The sequence below is a fragment of the Aotus nancymaae genome, unplaced genomic scaffold (genome assembly GCF_030222135.1).
Source record: "Aotus nancymaae isolate 86718 unplaced genomic scaffold, 86718_ANA_hifiasm-v0.15.2.pri h1tg000079l, whole genome shotgun sequence".
Lineage (NCBI taxonomy): Eukaryota > Metazoa > Chordata > Mammalia > Primates > Aotidae > Aotus > Aotus nancymaae.
Genome location: NW_026988494.1, coordinates 12573783 through 12589432, shown reverse-complemented (window position 1 = coordinate 12589432; position 15650 = coordinate 12573783). Strand labels below are relative to the sequence as shown.

At 34.9% G+C, this 15650-nt stretch overlaps 1 protein-coding gene across 1 annotated transcript in view; it reads left to right on the top strand.

Moving 5' to 3' along the window:
- SGCZ (sarcoglycan zeta) overlaps positions 1 to 15650 on the top strand; it is a 1161665-nt gene that overhangs the window by 1076329 nt on the left and 69686 nt on the right. The window contains exon 5 of the mRNA XM_064368680.1: positions 13676 to 13798. Within this exon, the coding sequence (XP_064224750.1) occupies positions 13676 to 13798 (123 nt within the window). The remainder of the gene's footprint in view (positions 1 to 13675; positions 13799 to 15650) is intronic.

The following is a 15650-nucleotide window of genomic DNA, read 5'->3' as shown; positions in this document are numbered from 1 at the left end:
ATCCTCCATTCCTGCCCCATTTTATCAGTTGAGTACTTTTTAATGTTCAGTTTCATCTCCTGTGTTGGCTTTTTAGTTAAGCCTCTTTTAGTTATTTCTCAAATTCATGGATATTATATTTAAGCTTTTCCTAGTCTTCATTTCTCTTTGTTGTTTCATTTGGAAAGTTGTTATACACACCTTTTCACATTCACTAATTCTATTTTCTTCAGAAGAAATTATAATATCATATGCTAATTTAGAGCATTTGATGATTTTTTTTCCTTAACATATTGAATTTTTCAGTTTTGGGCATTTCATTTCTTTTTTTAGTTTTTTTAATTAATTTCCTTGCTAGGATTCCTATTCTGTTCATTTATTATGTTCATGTTCCTTTACATCTTTCAACATCTTTATAATAACTTCTTCATATCTTTGCTAACTCGAACATATGGAGCAAATCTCGGCCTTATTCTATTACTGATTTTTCTCCTGGTTAGTGTCAAGTTTTCCCACATTTTTGCACATCTAGTAATTTTTGGAAAGAATGAACATAGTTGTCTCTGAAAAAAAACTTTCAAGGCAGGAAGTTAGTAGCATATCAACTTGTTCCTGTTGAAGTATGATTTTAGACTTTCTAGACTGAATCTAAAATAGTTACTATTTCAGGGTCTAAATAGTTTTAGTTCTAAACTGTGGTACTCAGGGGCTTTGACTCAGTGTCCTGGGTGCTTAGGGAAATATCAGCACTTTGGTTGGAAATTCAACATCTAGAATTCTGCTTTGCTGACTTTTGTTCATTTCACACATTACCTAGTAATCTTTAATAATTATCATATAGTATCACCCTGTGCACATACAACGCAGTATTTGTACAAAGATTAAAGGGTGCTCCTGTAAATTTTCTGGAGAGCCTTGTAAGCTCAGCTCCCTTTCTCTATTTCATTGCCCCACAAATTCTATCCACTTAAATTTCCTGATACCTGATCTCTCCTTCTGCTACCTGCCAACACCAATGGGCTCTGTTTTCCTGTACTGTGATTCACAAATGGTCCCCAGGAAGATGCTCGGAATGAATGTGGAGATCACATTGTATTTATTTCTCTCAGAGATCACCATCCTGTTGTCTTTTGTCTAATGTTTGAAAGACAATTGCAACATATATTTTTTCCAGTTTTATAACTATTTACATGAGAAAACAAGTCCAGTATTCATTTTTCTACCATGGCCTTTGAGAGGCATGGTGCCATTCATGATGTTAACCAATAATCCTTTCTGTTTAGTAGTGAAATTGTTCATTCTTACATGTCTAAAAACAGACTGGACAATGCAATTTTCATTTGCTAATGAAATAAAAAGTGATGTGTTGTTTCTAAATGAAAGACAAGGCAGTGCTCAGTTGGCCATATCCCTTTCTCTTGGTGCCATAATCTTGAAAGACTGTGTTGAGATGAAGCCTTCATCATTTGAGTCTCTGGGTGATTACAGTAATTGAATCATGTTTGCTGACCCATGCAGGAAATGAGCATGAACAAAAAAGAAATCTTTGTTGTCTCGAATTTGGGAGATTATTTATTGCATAATAAACTAGATAATTTCTTATATAAGAGTTTTAATCCAAATACTTTATCTGGTTGTCTTTTTCAGAAACCAGAGTCTCTGTGATACTTCTTTGGGAACCACAAATAATACTCTGTAAAGCAAGTAATTCTAAGCATTCCATGTACAGTAGTTATATTTAAAAAAATCAGTAGTACTGCAGTTGCCTAACAATTTCACAATTTATTATGATATTGCAATGAAACAATTGTATAATAGGATTTTAAACATTATTTTGACATTTATTCTTGTTCACCATTAATTCAGTGATTTATAACACTAAAAGCATGTTTTCACTAAATTAATTTCAGAAACGAGAAATCTTACTGTTATCAAAAGGAAATATGAAACAATTTTTACATAAAAACTAAAAATAACACTTCAAATATCTATTAAAAAGCATAAATGGTAGTATGAATAAATATATTAAGAGGTATTTTAGAAAAGATAGATTCTCTGATAATATTTTAATGAGATAATTCTCTAAAATGTTTTCTGTATAATATTTTTTATGTTAGAAAATGTAAATATATGTACTTTTAAAGTGACTCTCAGTGTGATATTTAAGGGATAAATTAATTTTGAAAGTAGACTATTTCAAAAATAGAGAAATTTGAAATTTGATGTAGAACTTGTACTTAATTGGTACTAGGAGATTACACTACTAGTTGAATATATCTGCAAATTTTACTACCTCAGCTAAACAAGTTATATTGCATATAGTTTGGAGGAAACATACATAAAAATAAATTAGAAAACTTTGCACCAACTCTTTATAATTGTGATTAAAGTGCAACATGAATATATCTTTTTAAGATGTTATTTAAAACAAAATGTCAGAAAATGCATGGTAGAAAGAAAAATGAAGTATATGAACAACTTATGCAAAACTACCCTGATAGATGTGTCAAAATGTAGCAGAAGACCAGGGGTGATAAATGAGAAAAAGAAAAAAATTCAGAGGTGTTACTAGTTTTTCTTTTTATGAAACACATACTAGAAATAAAAAGATGCAGTAGAAAACATTTTAGTAAAATATTTTCAAGAAATGGATTTGCAACTTCCACCTTCTACCTACATACCTTCCATAAATTATACAGCACCATTTTTGACATTATCAGCATCTCCCAAAATGAATTTAGCAAATGCAAGATTACCAGAAGACACCAGGATTATTACCATCCTTTCTCCAAAAGTACTGACCCAAAATGCAGTTAATAGCAATATCCTTTCATTCCTTAGGTATTCATTGATTCTATACTTATGTAATAATTCTGATAGTATTTGTTTATTGCATGTGACATGTCATTTTTTCTTTCTTTCTTTTTGCGATGGAGTCTCGCTCTGTTGCCAGGCTGGAAGTGCAGTGGTGCAATCCCAGCTCACTGCAACCTCTGCCACCCAGATTCAAGCGATTCTCCTGCTTCAGCCTCCTGAGTAGCTGGGACTACAAGCACGTGCCACCATGCCCAGCTAGTTTTTGTATTTTTAGTAGAGGCGGGGTTTCACCATGTTGGCCAGGATGGTCTTGATCTCTTGACCTTGTGATCTACCCACTTCGGCCTCCCGAACTGCAGGAATTACAGGCATGAGGCACCACTCCTGGCCTATTTTTTCTTTATGAATTGAAAGGCTAGTGTACCTATTTGAATGACTATGAGATGTAAAAAATGTTTTTCAAAATAATATCTCACCCATCAACTTTGTTCTAGCTACAGTTTGCAAATGTTGTCATTTTATGTTTGTATTCAATGTAAAAACAATATTTTGTACATATATTATTTGATTCGACACCTTAAGTAAAGTAGTAGGTCAAGGCCATCTGCATTCACTTCTCTTAGACAACGTAGTCAATAGAAGTGTGATAAAGAGATCGGTTTTCCCTTATCCTCTCAAAATTCATAGAGGCTAGGCCCAGGAATGAATACCACTTTCCTGGTATTAGTTTATTAAATGTCTTGTTAGGTAGTCATACAAGTCCTTTATTAATATTATTATTTTAGGAATAAAAAGACCCAAGAATACAAGTGTTAGAAATACGGTATTTATGCCATTAAGATCAGGTCTTAATTTGTCTAGATAGAAATGTAGTTTACCTAATACAAAGGGTATGAGAAAATTTGCCTCAGAATATTTTTGTACCCTTCCCCACAGCATTACTTCAGGAAATGCTGGAGCATATTTTCTCTTTTAATTAAATACTGAGGATTTGTATATGTGAGTTGGATAGTGGGGAGATGCAGTGATTGTTGAAAGGGGAAGATTTCTAAAACTTCTATTTAATAAAGGTGAAGATAAGAGATAGAATCATACCTGAAAACTCAAAGAAGAGAAAAAAAGTAAACAAGAACAACAAGTAAAAGAAACCCAATTCAGAATTTACAAAGTATTCCAGTATTCCTGGGGTGCTTAATTTACTGATTCATGTCATAGGAAAGTCCAGGTCTAGATTAGTTTGTCTCTGACTCCATCTAGCTGTTTCAGCAGTTTCCCCAGGAGTGTCTTTCTGTTGCTGGTCTTTCCCTTTCTGCCCTTTCTTTCTTTTTCACTAACTGGCTGAATTCTCAAGCAGACTGCATCCACATGGAGGTACAACTAGCCTTAAAAGTTCGAAGTTTATATCGTGCTCAGTACCTATGGTCTCAAAACATATGCCTCTTTTTCGAAACTTACAGCAACCATCAGGAGAGCATTGGAGTCAAGAGTTTATGCTTGAATCAGTTACTTTGGTCAGGGAAAATAAAGCTCACAACAGAACTGGACAATTACTAGAGAACAATAGGGTCTGCCCCACATACCCCTGTGGACTGTCTATGGGAAGTATGTTGTCAGGAAAGGAGGTAAACAGCAGCAGAGGGATGTCCTGGAAGCCAGGGAGGTCAAGATTTCCAGGAAAAGCAAATGAAAGTGTGTCCAATTCTCCTAAAAGATCAAGTAAGGTAAAAAATTCAAGAATTGGCCACTTAATTTATTGACTTGGAAGTTAATGGTAATACTGACGAGAGAATGCCTGATTAGAGTTGGCTTTTAGGAGACTATGAAGGGAGGAACTGAAAATGGTGTTCAATAAGACACTTTCAAGAAGGTTTTCTTCCAAGGGTCTTGGGAGGGTGGGGTACTAGGAGCAGCAGGAGACAGTAGCTGGCAGCAGAAAGAAGAGTCAACATATATTACTTAGAAATTTATTTTTAATTTTGTTATACATCATTAGCAAAAATGTTTCCCTAAATATTAATCTTGTGGAATGTCACATGGTACCTTTTCCAGCACGCATAACATTTAGGAATATAAGAGAGCCACACAAAGACTCCCTTAGCACTTAGTACTTAGCACTTGGTAGTCAAACTGCCTTGGCTTGAATCCTAACTCTAGAGTGTATTACATGTGACATATTAGGAACATTTCTTAAATCTTAGTGCCATGGTTTCCTCATCAGTCAAATAGAGATCACCTCCCATGATTGATTGTTATGAGGATTAAATTAATTTACATTTGTAAAATGCTTCAGTTGCTGCCTATCATATAGTTATTCCGCTAAACAGTCAACTTGAAGTTTTGTTTGGAAAATCTAGGGACAAAGTAAAGAAAAGGTAGGCAGTTCCTTTTCCAGGGATGCCATATAACAGATTTTCTGCAAATGTAGTTACCAAAATAACTCCCACCCCCACCCCCACCCCCACCCATGTTTCTTTAAACGCATAATCTTAAAAACTAAAATGTAAAAAAAAAATCCCAGGACCCACTGAAGCCTTATCAAAAACTCAGGATGTTATACCAATGCTAAAATTGCTGGCTGGTGGAAGAATATTTTGCAGGTCACCTATAATGTAGCCTTTGGCGTTAAAAACATCCCGACAAGGTTAGCAGGTAAGTCTTGGTCCTTGTACTAGATGAGAAGTTGAAATAAGGACCCCATTCAAGAAATCTGAAATCCTAAATGGTTGCTTTGGAATCTACTTTCAGAAAATACCAGTTACGGAGAGGGTTGTATTGAAAATAAATGCCCTATTAAAGAAACCAAAGAATCATGGACATCGCCTTTTAAGTGTCTGAGAAGAAAAAAACACTCTGAGAATTCATACTCTAGCTCTACTGTAATTTGAATTCACACTTTATTCATGGCCTGAAAAGCAAAATAAGCAAGTCAATTTGGAATGGTCCTAAATTGATGTGCCTTTTAGGGATCTGACGGAAAAATATTCAATTTCAGATGGAACAAACTGTGCACCCTGGACTTTAGAAACTCTCATAGACAGGATCCTGCTGAATTGATCTAACAGTCAAATACCATAATACACCTGAGCAAGTCAGCCATTGTGAAGTTAAATACTGAGAGGACTCCATTAAGAAAATAATCAAATATGCCATCAAATGAAGATTTTGATACAGTTTTCTCAAGAAACAGATTAAGAAGATGAACAATTAGTCAATTTATGGAGTATTTGAACACAATTACAGAAAACGTACCCTAAAATTACAGAGCATGTATCCTGTCAAGAACACACCTAACCTTTATTAATTGCTTACTTCTTAACAAATAACAAATACACATTGTAATTCTGACAAAAGTATTCTGTCGGTGATAAAATGATTAAAAGTTAACAAAACGTAATGAAAATCACCTGCTGAAAAAATAGAAAAAGAATTACATTGTGGATAAGAGTTAAGCTTAATAAAAATTTAAAAGAAAAGTAAATGATATTAATAGAACATATCAGAACTCGTGGGAATCAACTACAGTATTATTAGAAAAATCTTTCAAAATGTACAAGTCAAGATGGAAAAGTAAATTCCCAAATAGAGAGGAGCTATGTCCAACAAATGTGTCTGATGAGGGATTTTTACATATAATGATTCTTACCAACAAATATAAAATCAGGTAGAAAAAAATGGGAAAAGACCAAAGCAGGAATCTTAGAAGAAAAGGGAGAACAAAAAGGCTGATAAACACACAAAAAATGGTCACCCCAACAGCAATCAGGGAATTATAAATTAAAACCTTAGTAGCATACCTTTTACATACTAAAACTAGCAAAAATCACAAAGTCTGGCAATACTGTGTTTGCAATGATGTGGAACAACAAACTCTCATACTCTCTTGGTAGAAACATAAATCAATATCAGTGTGGAAAGCAACATGAGATACAATCTAAAAAATGTAGTTTTGAAGGAAAAAGATGAACACAAGCTGCTAGTCTTTTTGTTATATAAGAAAGCCTGGACAACTAGCACACTTTTCCTGGATTGGTTCCTTAGATGCTATGTCTCTAAAGTCAAGAAGTGTCTTGCCAGTGAGAAACTGCCTTTTGAAGTTGTTTTGATGTTGAACAATGCCCCTGGCCACCAGGAACCCCATGAATTCAACGCCAAAGGCATCAAAGTGGTTTACTTGTCCCCATACACAGCATCTCTAATTCAGTCTCTAGATCAGGAAATCATAAGGACCTTTAATGCTCATTACACTCACTACTCTATGGAAAAAATTGTCAACACTGAAAGAGAACCCTGATAGAACATCACGAAAGTCTGGAAGGGTTACACCACTGAATATGCCATTATTTTTACAGAAAAAAAGCTATAAAACCCATTAAGCTGAAACAATAGATTTCTGCTGGAGAAACTGGGTCCAGATTTTGTGCATAACTTCATAGGATTTACAACAGAGCCCATCAAGGAAATCAGGAGAGAATGCTGAAGTGGCAAAAAGATGGGACTTGAAGAGTTTCAAGATAAAGCTATTGGAGAAATTCCAGAGCTAGTAGACACAGCACAAGAAGGATTAACAGAAGACAACTTGATGAACATGAGTGTTTCTTAATCAGTGCCAGATGATGAGGAAAAAGACATAGAAGAAGCAGTGCCAGGAACCAAATTGACATTAGACAATCTGGCATAAGGATTTTGTTTTATTCCAGATTGCTTTTGACTGGTTTTACGACATGAACCCTTCTAGGATATGGGTGCTGAAGCTAAAACAAATAGTGGAAGAAAAATTGGTGACATATAGAAACACTTTTAGAGTAAGAAAAACACAAATCAGACAGAAATTATGCTGTATTTCTTTAAAGTTCCACAGACTATGCCTTCCTCTCCTGCTTCCCCTTCCACCTCCTGCACTTTTTCAACCTCTGCAACCCCTGAGACAGCAAGAGCAACACCTCTTTGTTCTCCTTTTCACTCTACTCAATGTGAGGACAGTAAGAATGAAGACCTTTGTGATAATCCATTTCCACTTAATGCCTGGTAATTTTTTTTTCTATTTAGTAAGTAGAAATAGTGAATATTTTGATATACTTTTTCTCATTTTCTTACCATTTTTTCTGGCTTATTTTAGTATAAGAATATAATATAAAATATATTTAACATACAAAATATGCATTAATTTACTGTTTATGTTATGAGTAAGTCTTCTGGTCAACAGTAAGCTATTAGTAGTTATATTTCTGGGGAGTCAAAAGTTATAAGCAGATTTTCCACTGTGTGGGTGGTTGGTGGCTCTAACCCCTGTGTTGTTAAAGGGTCAGCTGTACATACTCTAATACTGCACAGTAACCCCACAGCTAAGCCTCAGAAAATTGTTTTTTGAGTGTAGAAGACCTGTACCAAACATACACAATGGAATACTATGCAGCAATAAAAAATGATGACTTTGTGTCCTTTGTAGGGACATGGATGAATCTAGAAACCATCATTCTCAGCAAACTGACACAAGAACAGAAAATCAAACATTGCATGTTCTCACTCATAGGTGGGTGTTGAACGATGAGAACACATGGGCACAGGGAGGGGAGCATCACATACTGGGATCTGTTGGGGGAGGAATGGGGGAAGGACAGCAGGGGATAGGGAGGTTGGGAAGGGATAACATGGGGAGAAATGCCAGATATAGGTGACAGGGGGATGGAGGCAGCAAACCACATTGCCATGTATGTACCTATGCAATAATTCTGCATGTTCTGCACATGTACCCCAGAACCTAAAGTGCAATAATACACACACACACACACACACACACACACACACATCATATATGCACATAAAAGAATCAGCATCATTTTTACTGATTCCAAAATCCTAGAAACAAGGTAATTGATTATTGTTTTCAATATATGACTATTGAAAAGGATCACTGTCATATATTTATGTAATAGAACATAGTGGTGAAGAGGAATAGATCAGAGCTGCATGTACTGAAATGTGTGGACTTCACAAACGAAATATTCTGTGGGGGAAGAAAAACTTTGTCACTGGAAAATACAAGTAATATATAGGTGTGTGTATGTGTAATGCAATGAAGAAAATATTTCAAGAATGCATACATAAGTGGTAGAGTTATAAAATGTAAGTCATCAAAATTTATTTCATGGTAATATTGACCCTTCTGGAGCTCCCTAAGGATAAGGGACATGTGATTCAGAAAACCTAAACAGCAAGTATTTCACTTATGTTGGTAATAATAGCTGTTTCTTTGGCTGGATTTTGGATAAAATTACTTAAACAATTTTTATATGTATATGTTTTTAATATTTTTTGAAAAAGCAAGAATACGTGATAGGGATTATGGGTAAGAGAAGGATAAATGAGACAAAAACATATACGGGATGAAGAGTAGTGGAATTCATCTCTTTTAACGTGGAGTTACTGGGTACAAGACACTGGACTAGGCCCTGGGGTTGGCAGAGAGCCACAGGTCTGCAGATACAAGGATGAATGTAACATTTCCAGAACTTTAGATTTCATATAGCTACTTTATTTGATGGAGGAAGAATGGCTACTCCTCCAATTACAAACAGGGTACAGGTCCCAGGTTGCTAGTGGGGAGACTTACTTCTGGAAGGATCCTACGAGGACTGGAAATGCCAGAGTCTCCACAGGCCTTGCTTCAAGAAAAGCCTCCCAGTCTGTCTTGGTCCTTTCTCTCTGCTTCTGCTTCTGTTCCTCCTCTCCTCCAGGACACTCACAGGATACTTTCCACAGTGAGTTCTTAATGACTAGCATAGGGTAAAAAGAAAGAAGTCACAATGTGTATTAGTCCTTTTTCCCACTGGTAATAAAGACATATCTGAGACTACATAATTTATAAAGAAAAAGTGGTTTAATGGACTCACAGTTCCACATGTCTGGGGAGGCCTCACAATCATGGCAGAAGGCAAGGAGGAGTGAGTCATATCTTACATGGCAGCAGAGAAAAGAGAGAGAGCTTGTTCATGGAAAGTTCCCTTTATAAAACTATCAGATCTCATGAGAATTCTTCGCTATCATAAGAACAGCACAGGAAAGACCTGCCCCTGTGATCTAATTGCCTCCCACTGGGTCCTCCCCGTGATATGTGGGAATTGTGGAAGCTACAATTCAATATGAGATTTAGGTGGGAACACAGCCAAACTGTATCACAGTGTGTATTTATATTTATATTTCCTGAAAGCAACTTGTTTTGTTTTATTTTAAACTTGGTTTTCTGTTGATTGATTGGTTGGTTGGGCCCATGGCAATTCTAAATCAGGAATTTCTGAATATAGAGTTTAGTTGACAATTTTGAAGCTTTTGTTTTCCTCGTGGAAATTTTGAGTCTTTTAGTAATACTATTCTTCAAGACCTTGAAAATATTGAAAGACATCTAAGATTAGAGTTACATAGAAAGAAAGAATGATCGTGTCACATTTGAGGAAGACACACTAGAGACAAGCAGCTGTATCCATTTTTATCTTTGTTTGATTTTCTTTGAATTACTGCTAAATAGTACCAACAGAAATCTTTAAAATATATTTTTGAGCCTCTTTGAAGATTTTTATATAATAGAATAAAATTTTTCAATTCATGTTTTTGACCAATGTAATGTAGAAAATACAAAGACCAGTAGTTAAATTACTGAGTTCTCTCTTCTTGTCAGCCAAAGATGACTTTGGCTATTGATTAAGACTGCAACAAATGTGAATGTTAAAAAAAAAATGATAGAGCCATTTCCAAGAGAAACAAGAAATGGCTTCATGATTGTCCTTGTTGGTGATGGTGCTGTTTTTTTTAGGAACACATATAGAACATTTTTTTAAAAACTAGAGAAAATATTTGCACATATATCTAATACTTCAGTCTTTTAATGGAACCTATTTTTTTTGCTTACATCTTTTCTTTTTTTCTTACCAATTATCTTTCTTTCTTCTATCCTTGACTTTTCTTTATTGATAATGAATTTGTTGGCATAAACTTTCTCAGAGATTTTCCTAAGGAAGCATTTGGTCTTGGTACTTTAGTTAGCAAGTTTGTGTTTAAGATGACTAAGAAAATATAGCACCACCTGTATAATCCCATTTCCCATGATCTACTTGCTAAGGAATCAGAGCTCTTTACCCAGAATCAACTAGACACATTGCTTTCCTGCAACACTGGCAGCATCATTGGTGGAGATAAGACTGAAGGGGGCATTGGTTGCTCCTCTGAGCAACTGAATCCTGCCATGACCTAGCTTAGAGAACATGTGATGTTACATGAAAACCGATAAGTAACACAATGCATATTGGAATGTAATAGAATCAGTTTCATAAAGCCTTATATGTTAACTTTAAGCATAAATATCCCTAATAATTGACTATATCCCCAAGAACATATCTTGTGTCATTTTCTATTTACAGAAAAAAGCAATGTATGTAAATGAAATATATTCAAAATTATTTTCTGATTTGAATATTTACTCTCAATGCATCGCTAATTGCTTGTAATTTTGCCTTCTGTCATTATGATAATAAGATGAATAAAGTGTAGTCTGCAGTATTAATTTTTGTATCTATTTTTCAGTTGGATGACTGTATGCATTTATTTATGGCTTAGATGCATCTCATCTATTCTAGGTGCATAAATATTTTCTTGTTTGCTTATTTGCCTTTGTTTATTTACATTTAATGAATTAAGATTTCACCTCACTTTACCATATCCAGACATCACTTCATTTATTTTTCTAATAGTTTATATGACACACAATATGGCATTTTTATGTTAATAAAGTATCTTTCATGTGATGACATTAAGTATTATGCCAAGAGAAGTCTTGCTATTATGTGTGTGTGGGTGAGTGTATTTAATGTGATCTAATATACTTCTATGCCATTAAAGTCAGTGATATATTTTGAGAATCAATTATTCTCAGCAACCGAGTATTTTTGAAGGAAGCAATGTAGTGTAAATATTGAGGTTTTATGTGTAAAATATCTATAATATCTTTCAGACAGTTCAGGGTTACTGTGTGCCTGAGTCCCTCAGAAGAATTCACATGTATTAACACATTGGCCTCTGGCACAGTTTTTTGAACATCACCAAATAGTTGGTTTACTGTGGCTCATTGTCTTTTATGGCACAAAATAGGAAGATTATGCTATGATTAGAAGAAATCACACTCAAGTGAATACAAGCAGTTGAAATAATGTTTTCAAGATCAAATGCAACAACTAAGACCAAGAACAATAGGTGTTCAGTGGTTTCCATATTTTCATTACATTCTTTAAGGAAGGTCTTTATTATAACAATCTTAAAAAGCATGAATTATGTTTTAAAAATCTGTTATTTTGAACTTGACAGCCTGTAAGTTTAACATTAGTTTTAATCTTACTTAGCATAGCCCTAATTGGAGCTTTTCAAATTTTTGGTGTGATCTTGGAAGCATGTAATTTCAGAATATAAGAAAAAGCTTATATTTTATATTATCTTAGGTATTATCTTATATATCCTTATATATTATATAGATTATCTTCTATATTATCTTATGAATTTTCTTACTATGGTTTTAAATTATTTTTTTTCTTGTTTAATGCTCCTTAGAAGCTATGATGTGAGGAAGGAGTGATTTTTTTTGCAGCCTATTGGCGAGCACTGAAAGCCGTGCTGAGGTGTGGTTAGGGACCAAAGAAAGGACAAAAGCTTAAGTGAAGAATTCATTCACCTATTTAATGTTCATCTACTAGTGCTACTAGAAAGCAGATACAGCTCTAAATTTAAGGATATTTTGGAATACAAAGATGATCTCCTGCTTTGAGTTCCTGGGTGTCATATATCTAATAAATAATGTGAATACATAAAGATAAATGAAAAGAACTCTGCACAACATGTGTGATTCCTGCTTCCCTGACTCAGCTGGGTTCTATCTGATAAAAGCTTTTGATATAAATAGAAGAGGAGGGGAGTTTCATATCTTAATAGGATGGGGAACTATGGATCCATATGCCAAATGTGTTATGCCAAAAGAAAAAAAATTGATATTATGGGAAGATCAATTACCCCTGTGCATTGTCTCAAATTTCTTCTTCCTCAGTTAATATTCATCTTCAAGGCCCAGTCAGGTTTTCTTCCAAAGCCTAATACTCAAACTAACTGTGTTTTCCAAATATGGAAGCTGGATTTGAGTTTTACGTATAGATTAGTTTGTAAAGTTGGCTGATAAGTTGATTTTGTAATTACTTTTATTTAATACAATTTTTCAATAAATCAGGAAAATTATTGATTGGGAGATACATTAGGGAACACTAAGAACTATATATATATATATATATATATATATAATTTCAAAATGTACTATAAATGGATTCAAACTCATTTATAGTAAAGAGTAGAAAACATCAATATTAGAATCTATGAAATGTAGAGTAACTAAAGGTTCATAATTGAATAATGCTTAACAAGTCCCCTGTGATGTAGCAAGCATGGGTACTATTGTCTGCACTGCAAAAGGGAAGCATGAGACTCACTGAGTCCACAAATACCTATTAAATATCCAGTAGGTGCCAGGTATGATGCCAAGTTTTCAGCCTGCAAAGAGAACAAAGAAAACATTGTCTTTTTTTGTGGGATAGGTGAAGTGCTCCTAACTGGCCAAACTCACACACTGTGTCAGACATCTAGAGCTCACATATATGCCTAACCAGTCTCGCACAGAAATATGTTGCCAAATTAGCCTCCTGAAAATGGTAACAATTTAAAAATACTAACTCTGATGCAAAACATACAGCAGAGATTAAATAATATATGCATTTCTATTCTTTTTCCAAATAAAATACTTGTTAATGGTTTCCTGCACACCAGTTTCATCTTTAAACCTTTCCTCTGACCATAGGAGCTGATGCTGTGGAAGCTCAGTGTAAAAGATTTGAAGTGAGAGCCAGTGAAGATGGCAGGGTGCTGTTTTCTGCAGATGAAGATGAGATTACCATTGGGGCTGAAAAGCTGAAAGTTACAGGTATGGTAGATGGAGGTCTTGGAAAATTGTTTACTTTTTGAAAGAATATACAACTGCACAAGAAGCTACTTAATAAGATGGAAGATTGATTCCTATGCCTAAAATAGAGTCTTACATAATTACAATGTTTGTTTTTCAAATAGTCTTCAATGGAAGGCACCAGTTGTGGTTGTAAAAGAGAATATAAATACTAACAGCCTTAACAGCTAAAGATAAAACTCTCAGGTGGAGGTAAGTGGAAGAAAGTGATGTGGGTGGGAGGAGTAGAAGTGAAGTGCAAATTCTGAGTAAAAAGGGCTAGCAAATACTAATTTGGGAGTATTATTTTAAAATAGAAGACTTGTAAACTAAAAAGGAGGAGTGAGTCACATCTTACATGGCAGCAGGGAAGAGAGAGAGCTTGTGCAGGGAAACTCCCCTTTATAAAACCATCAGATCTTTTGAGACTTATTCACTATCATGAGAACAGCACAGCAAAGACCTTCCCCCACAATCCAATTACCTCCCACTGGGCCCTTTAAATGATATGTGAGAATTGTGAGAGCTACAATTCAATATGAGATTTGGGTGGAGACACAACCAAACCCTATCACAAAAACAATGGATTTTTTTTTTTTCCTTTTTTTGAGAAGGAATTTTACTCTTGTTGCCCAGGCTGGAGTGCAATGGGGTGATGTCAGCTCACTGCAACCTCCACCTCCCAGGTTCAAGCAATTCTCCTGCCTCAGCCTCCTGAGAAGCTGGGATTACAGGCGCATACCGCCATGCCCAGCCAGTTTTGTATTTTATAGAAATGGGGTTTCACCATGTTTGTCAGACTGGTCACAAACTCTTAACCTCAGGTGATCCACCCACCTTGGCTTCCCAAAGTGCTGGGATTACAGGCATGAGGCAGCAAAAATGGAAATTTTAACTTTAGAATGAAGTAAGGGAGAAAGTTATAATAAAAGTAAACAAATTCATTTTATATAGAGTTCATAATTATCCTCAAAGGTATGTAAGTTAAAAACTAATGCCATGCACATATTATTTAAGAGTCATTTTTATAATATTTGGGTCATTAAAGTCAACCACCAGTTTAAATTAAAATTTTTAGAAAGTTAGAAGTGGGACCAAGAGTGGGGAATAATTTGATGACAATTTTAAGTACAATCTCTTGTGAATTACTTGATTCACAACCATGACAAATTTTATTTTGATAACATATTTAACAATCCCTTGAACCCCAAGAGGTCTAGATTTTAAAAACCAAGAAGAAAATAATAAAGTATATTTGACTTAGTGTTTCCCAAACTTGAGTTTGGAAATAGAGCATGGGGTATCTTTCCATATTTATTTGGGTTATACAGTCCCAGGGGCCATGTGAGAGCAGTTAGCATGGCAATTGAAGAACATCAACTCTGTTCTTGGGCTGTTTGGGTTGAATTCTGGCTCTGCCTTTGAATATATTCAACTCTCGATGCCTCTGATTTTCCCTCATCTGAATTATTGAAATGATAATAATGTTAGTGTTCAAATTAAATGCATGTGTATGCATTTGTGTGATGAGTGTGTGCTCCGTACATAATGAAGAGGTTGTGTTGGCTCTTTATATTTATTAATAATAATATTGATATTGCAAATGTGGCTGACAAGAGGGACTATGTTGATTTCAAGAAAGGTGTATTAAACTAATGCAGGAACAGAAAGCCAAATACCACGTTCTCTTTTATAAGTGGGAGCTATAAATGATGAGAACACATGAACACATAGAGGGAAACAACACATGCTGGGGCCTATCAGAGGGTGGAGGATGGGAGGAGGGAGAGGATCAGGAAAAATAACTAGCAGGTACTAGATTTAATACCTGGGT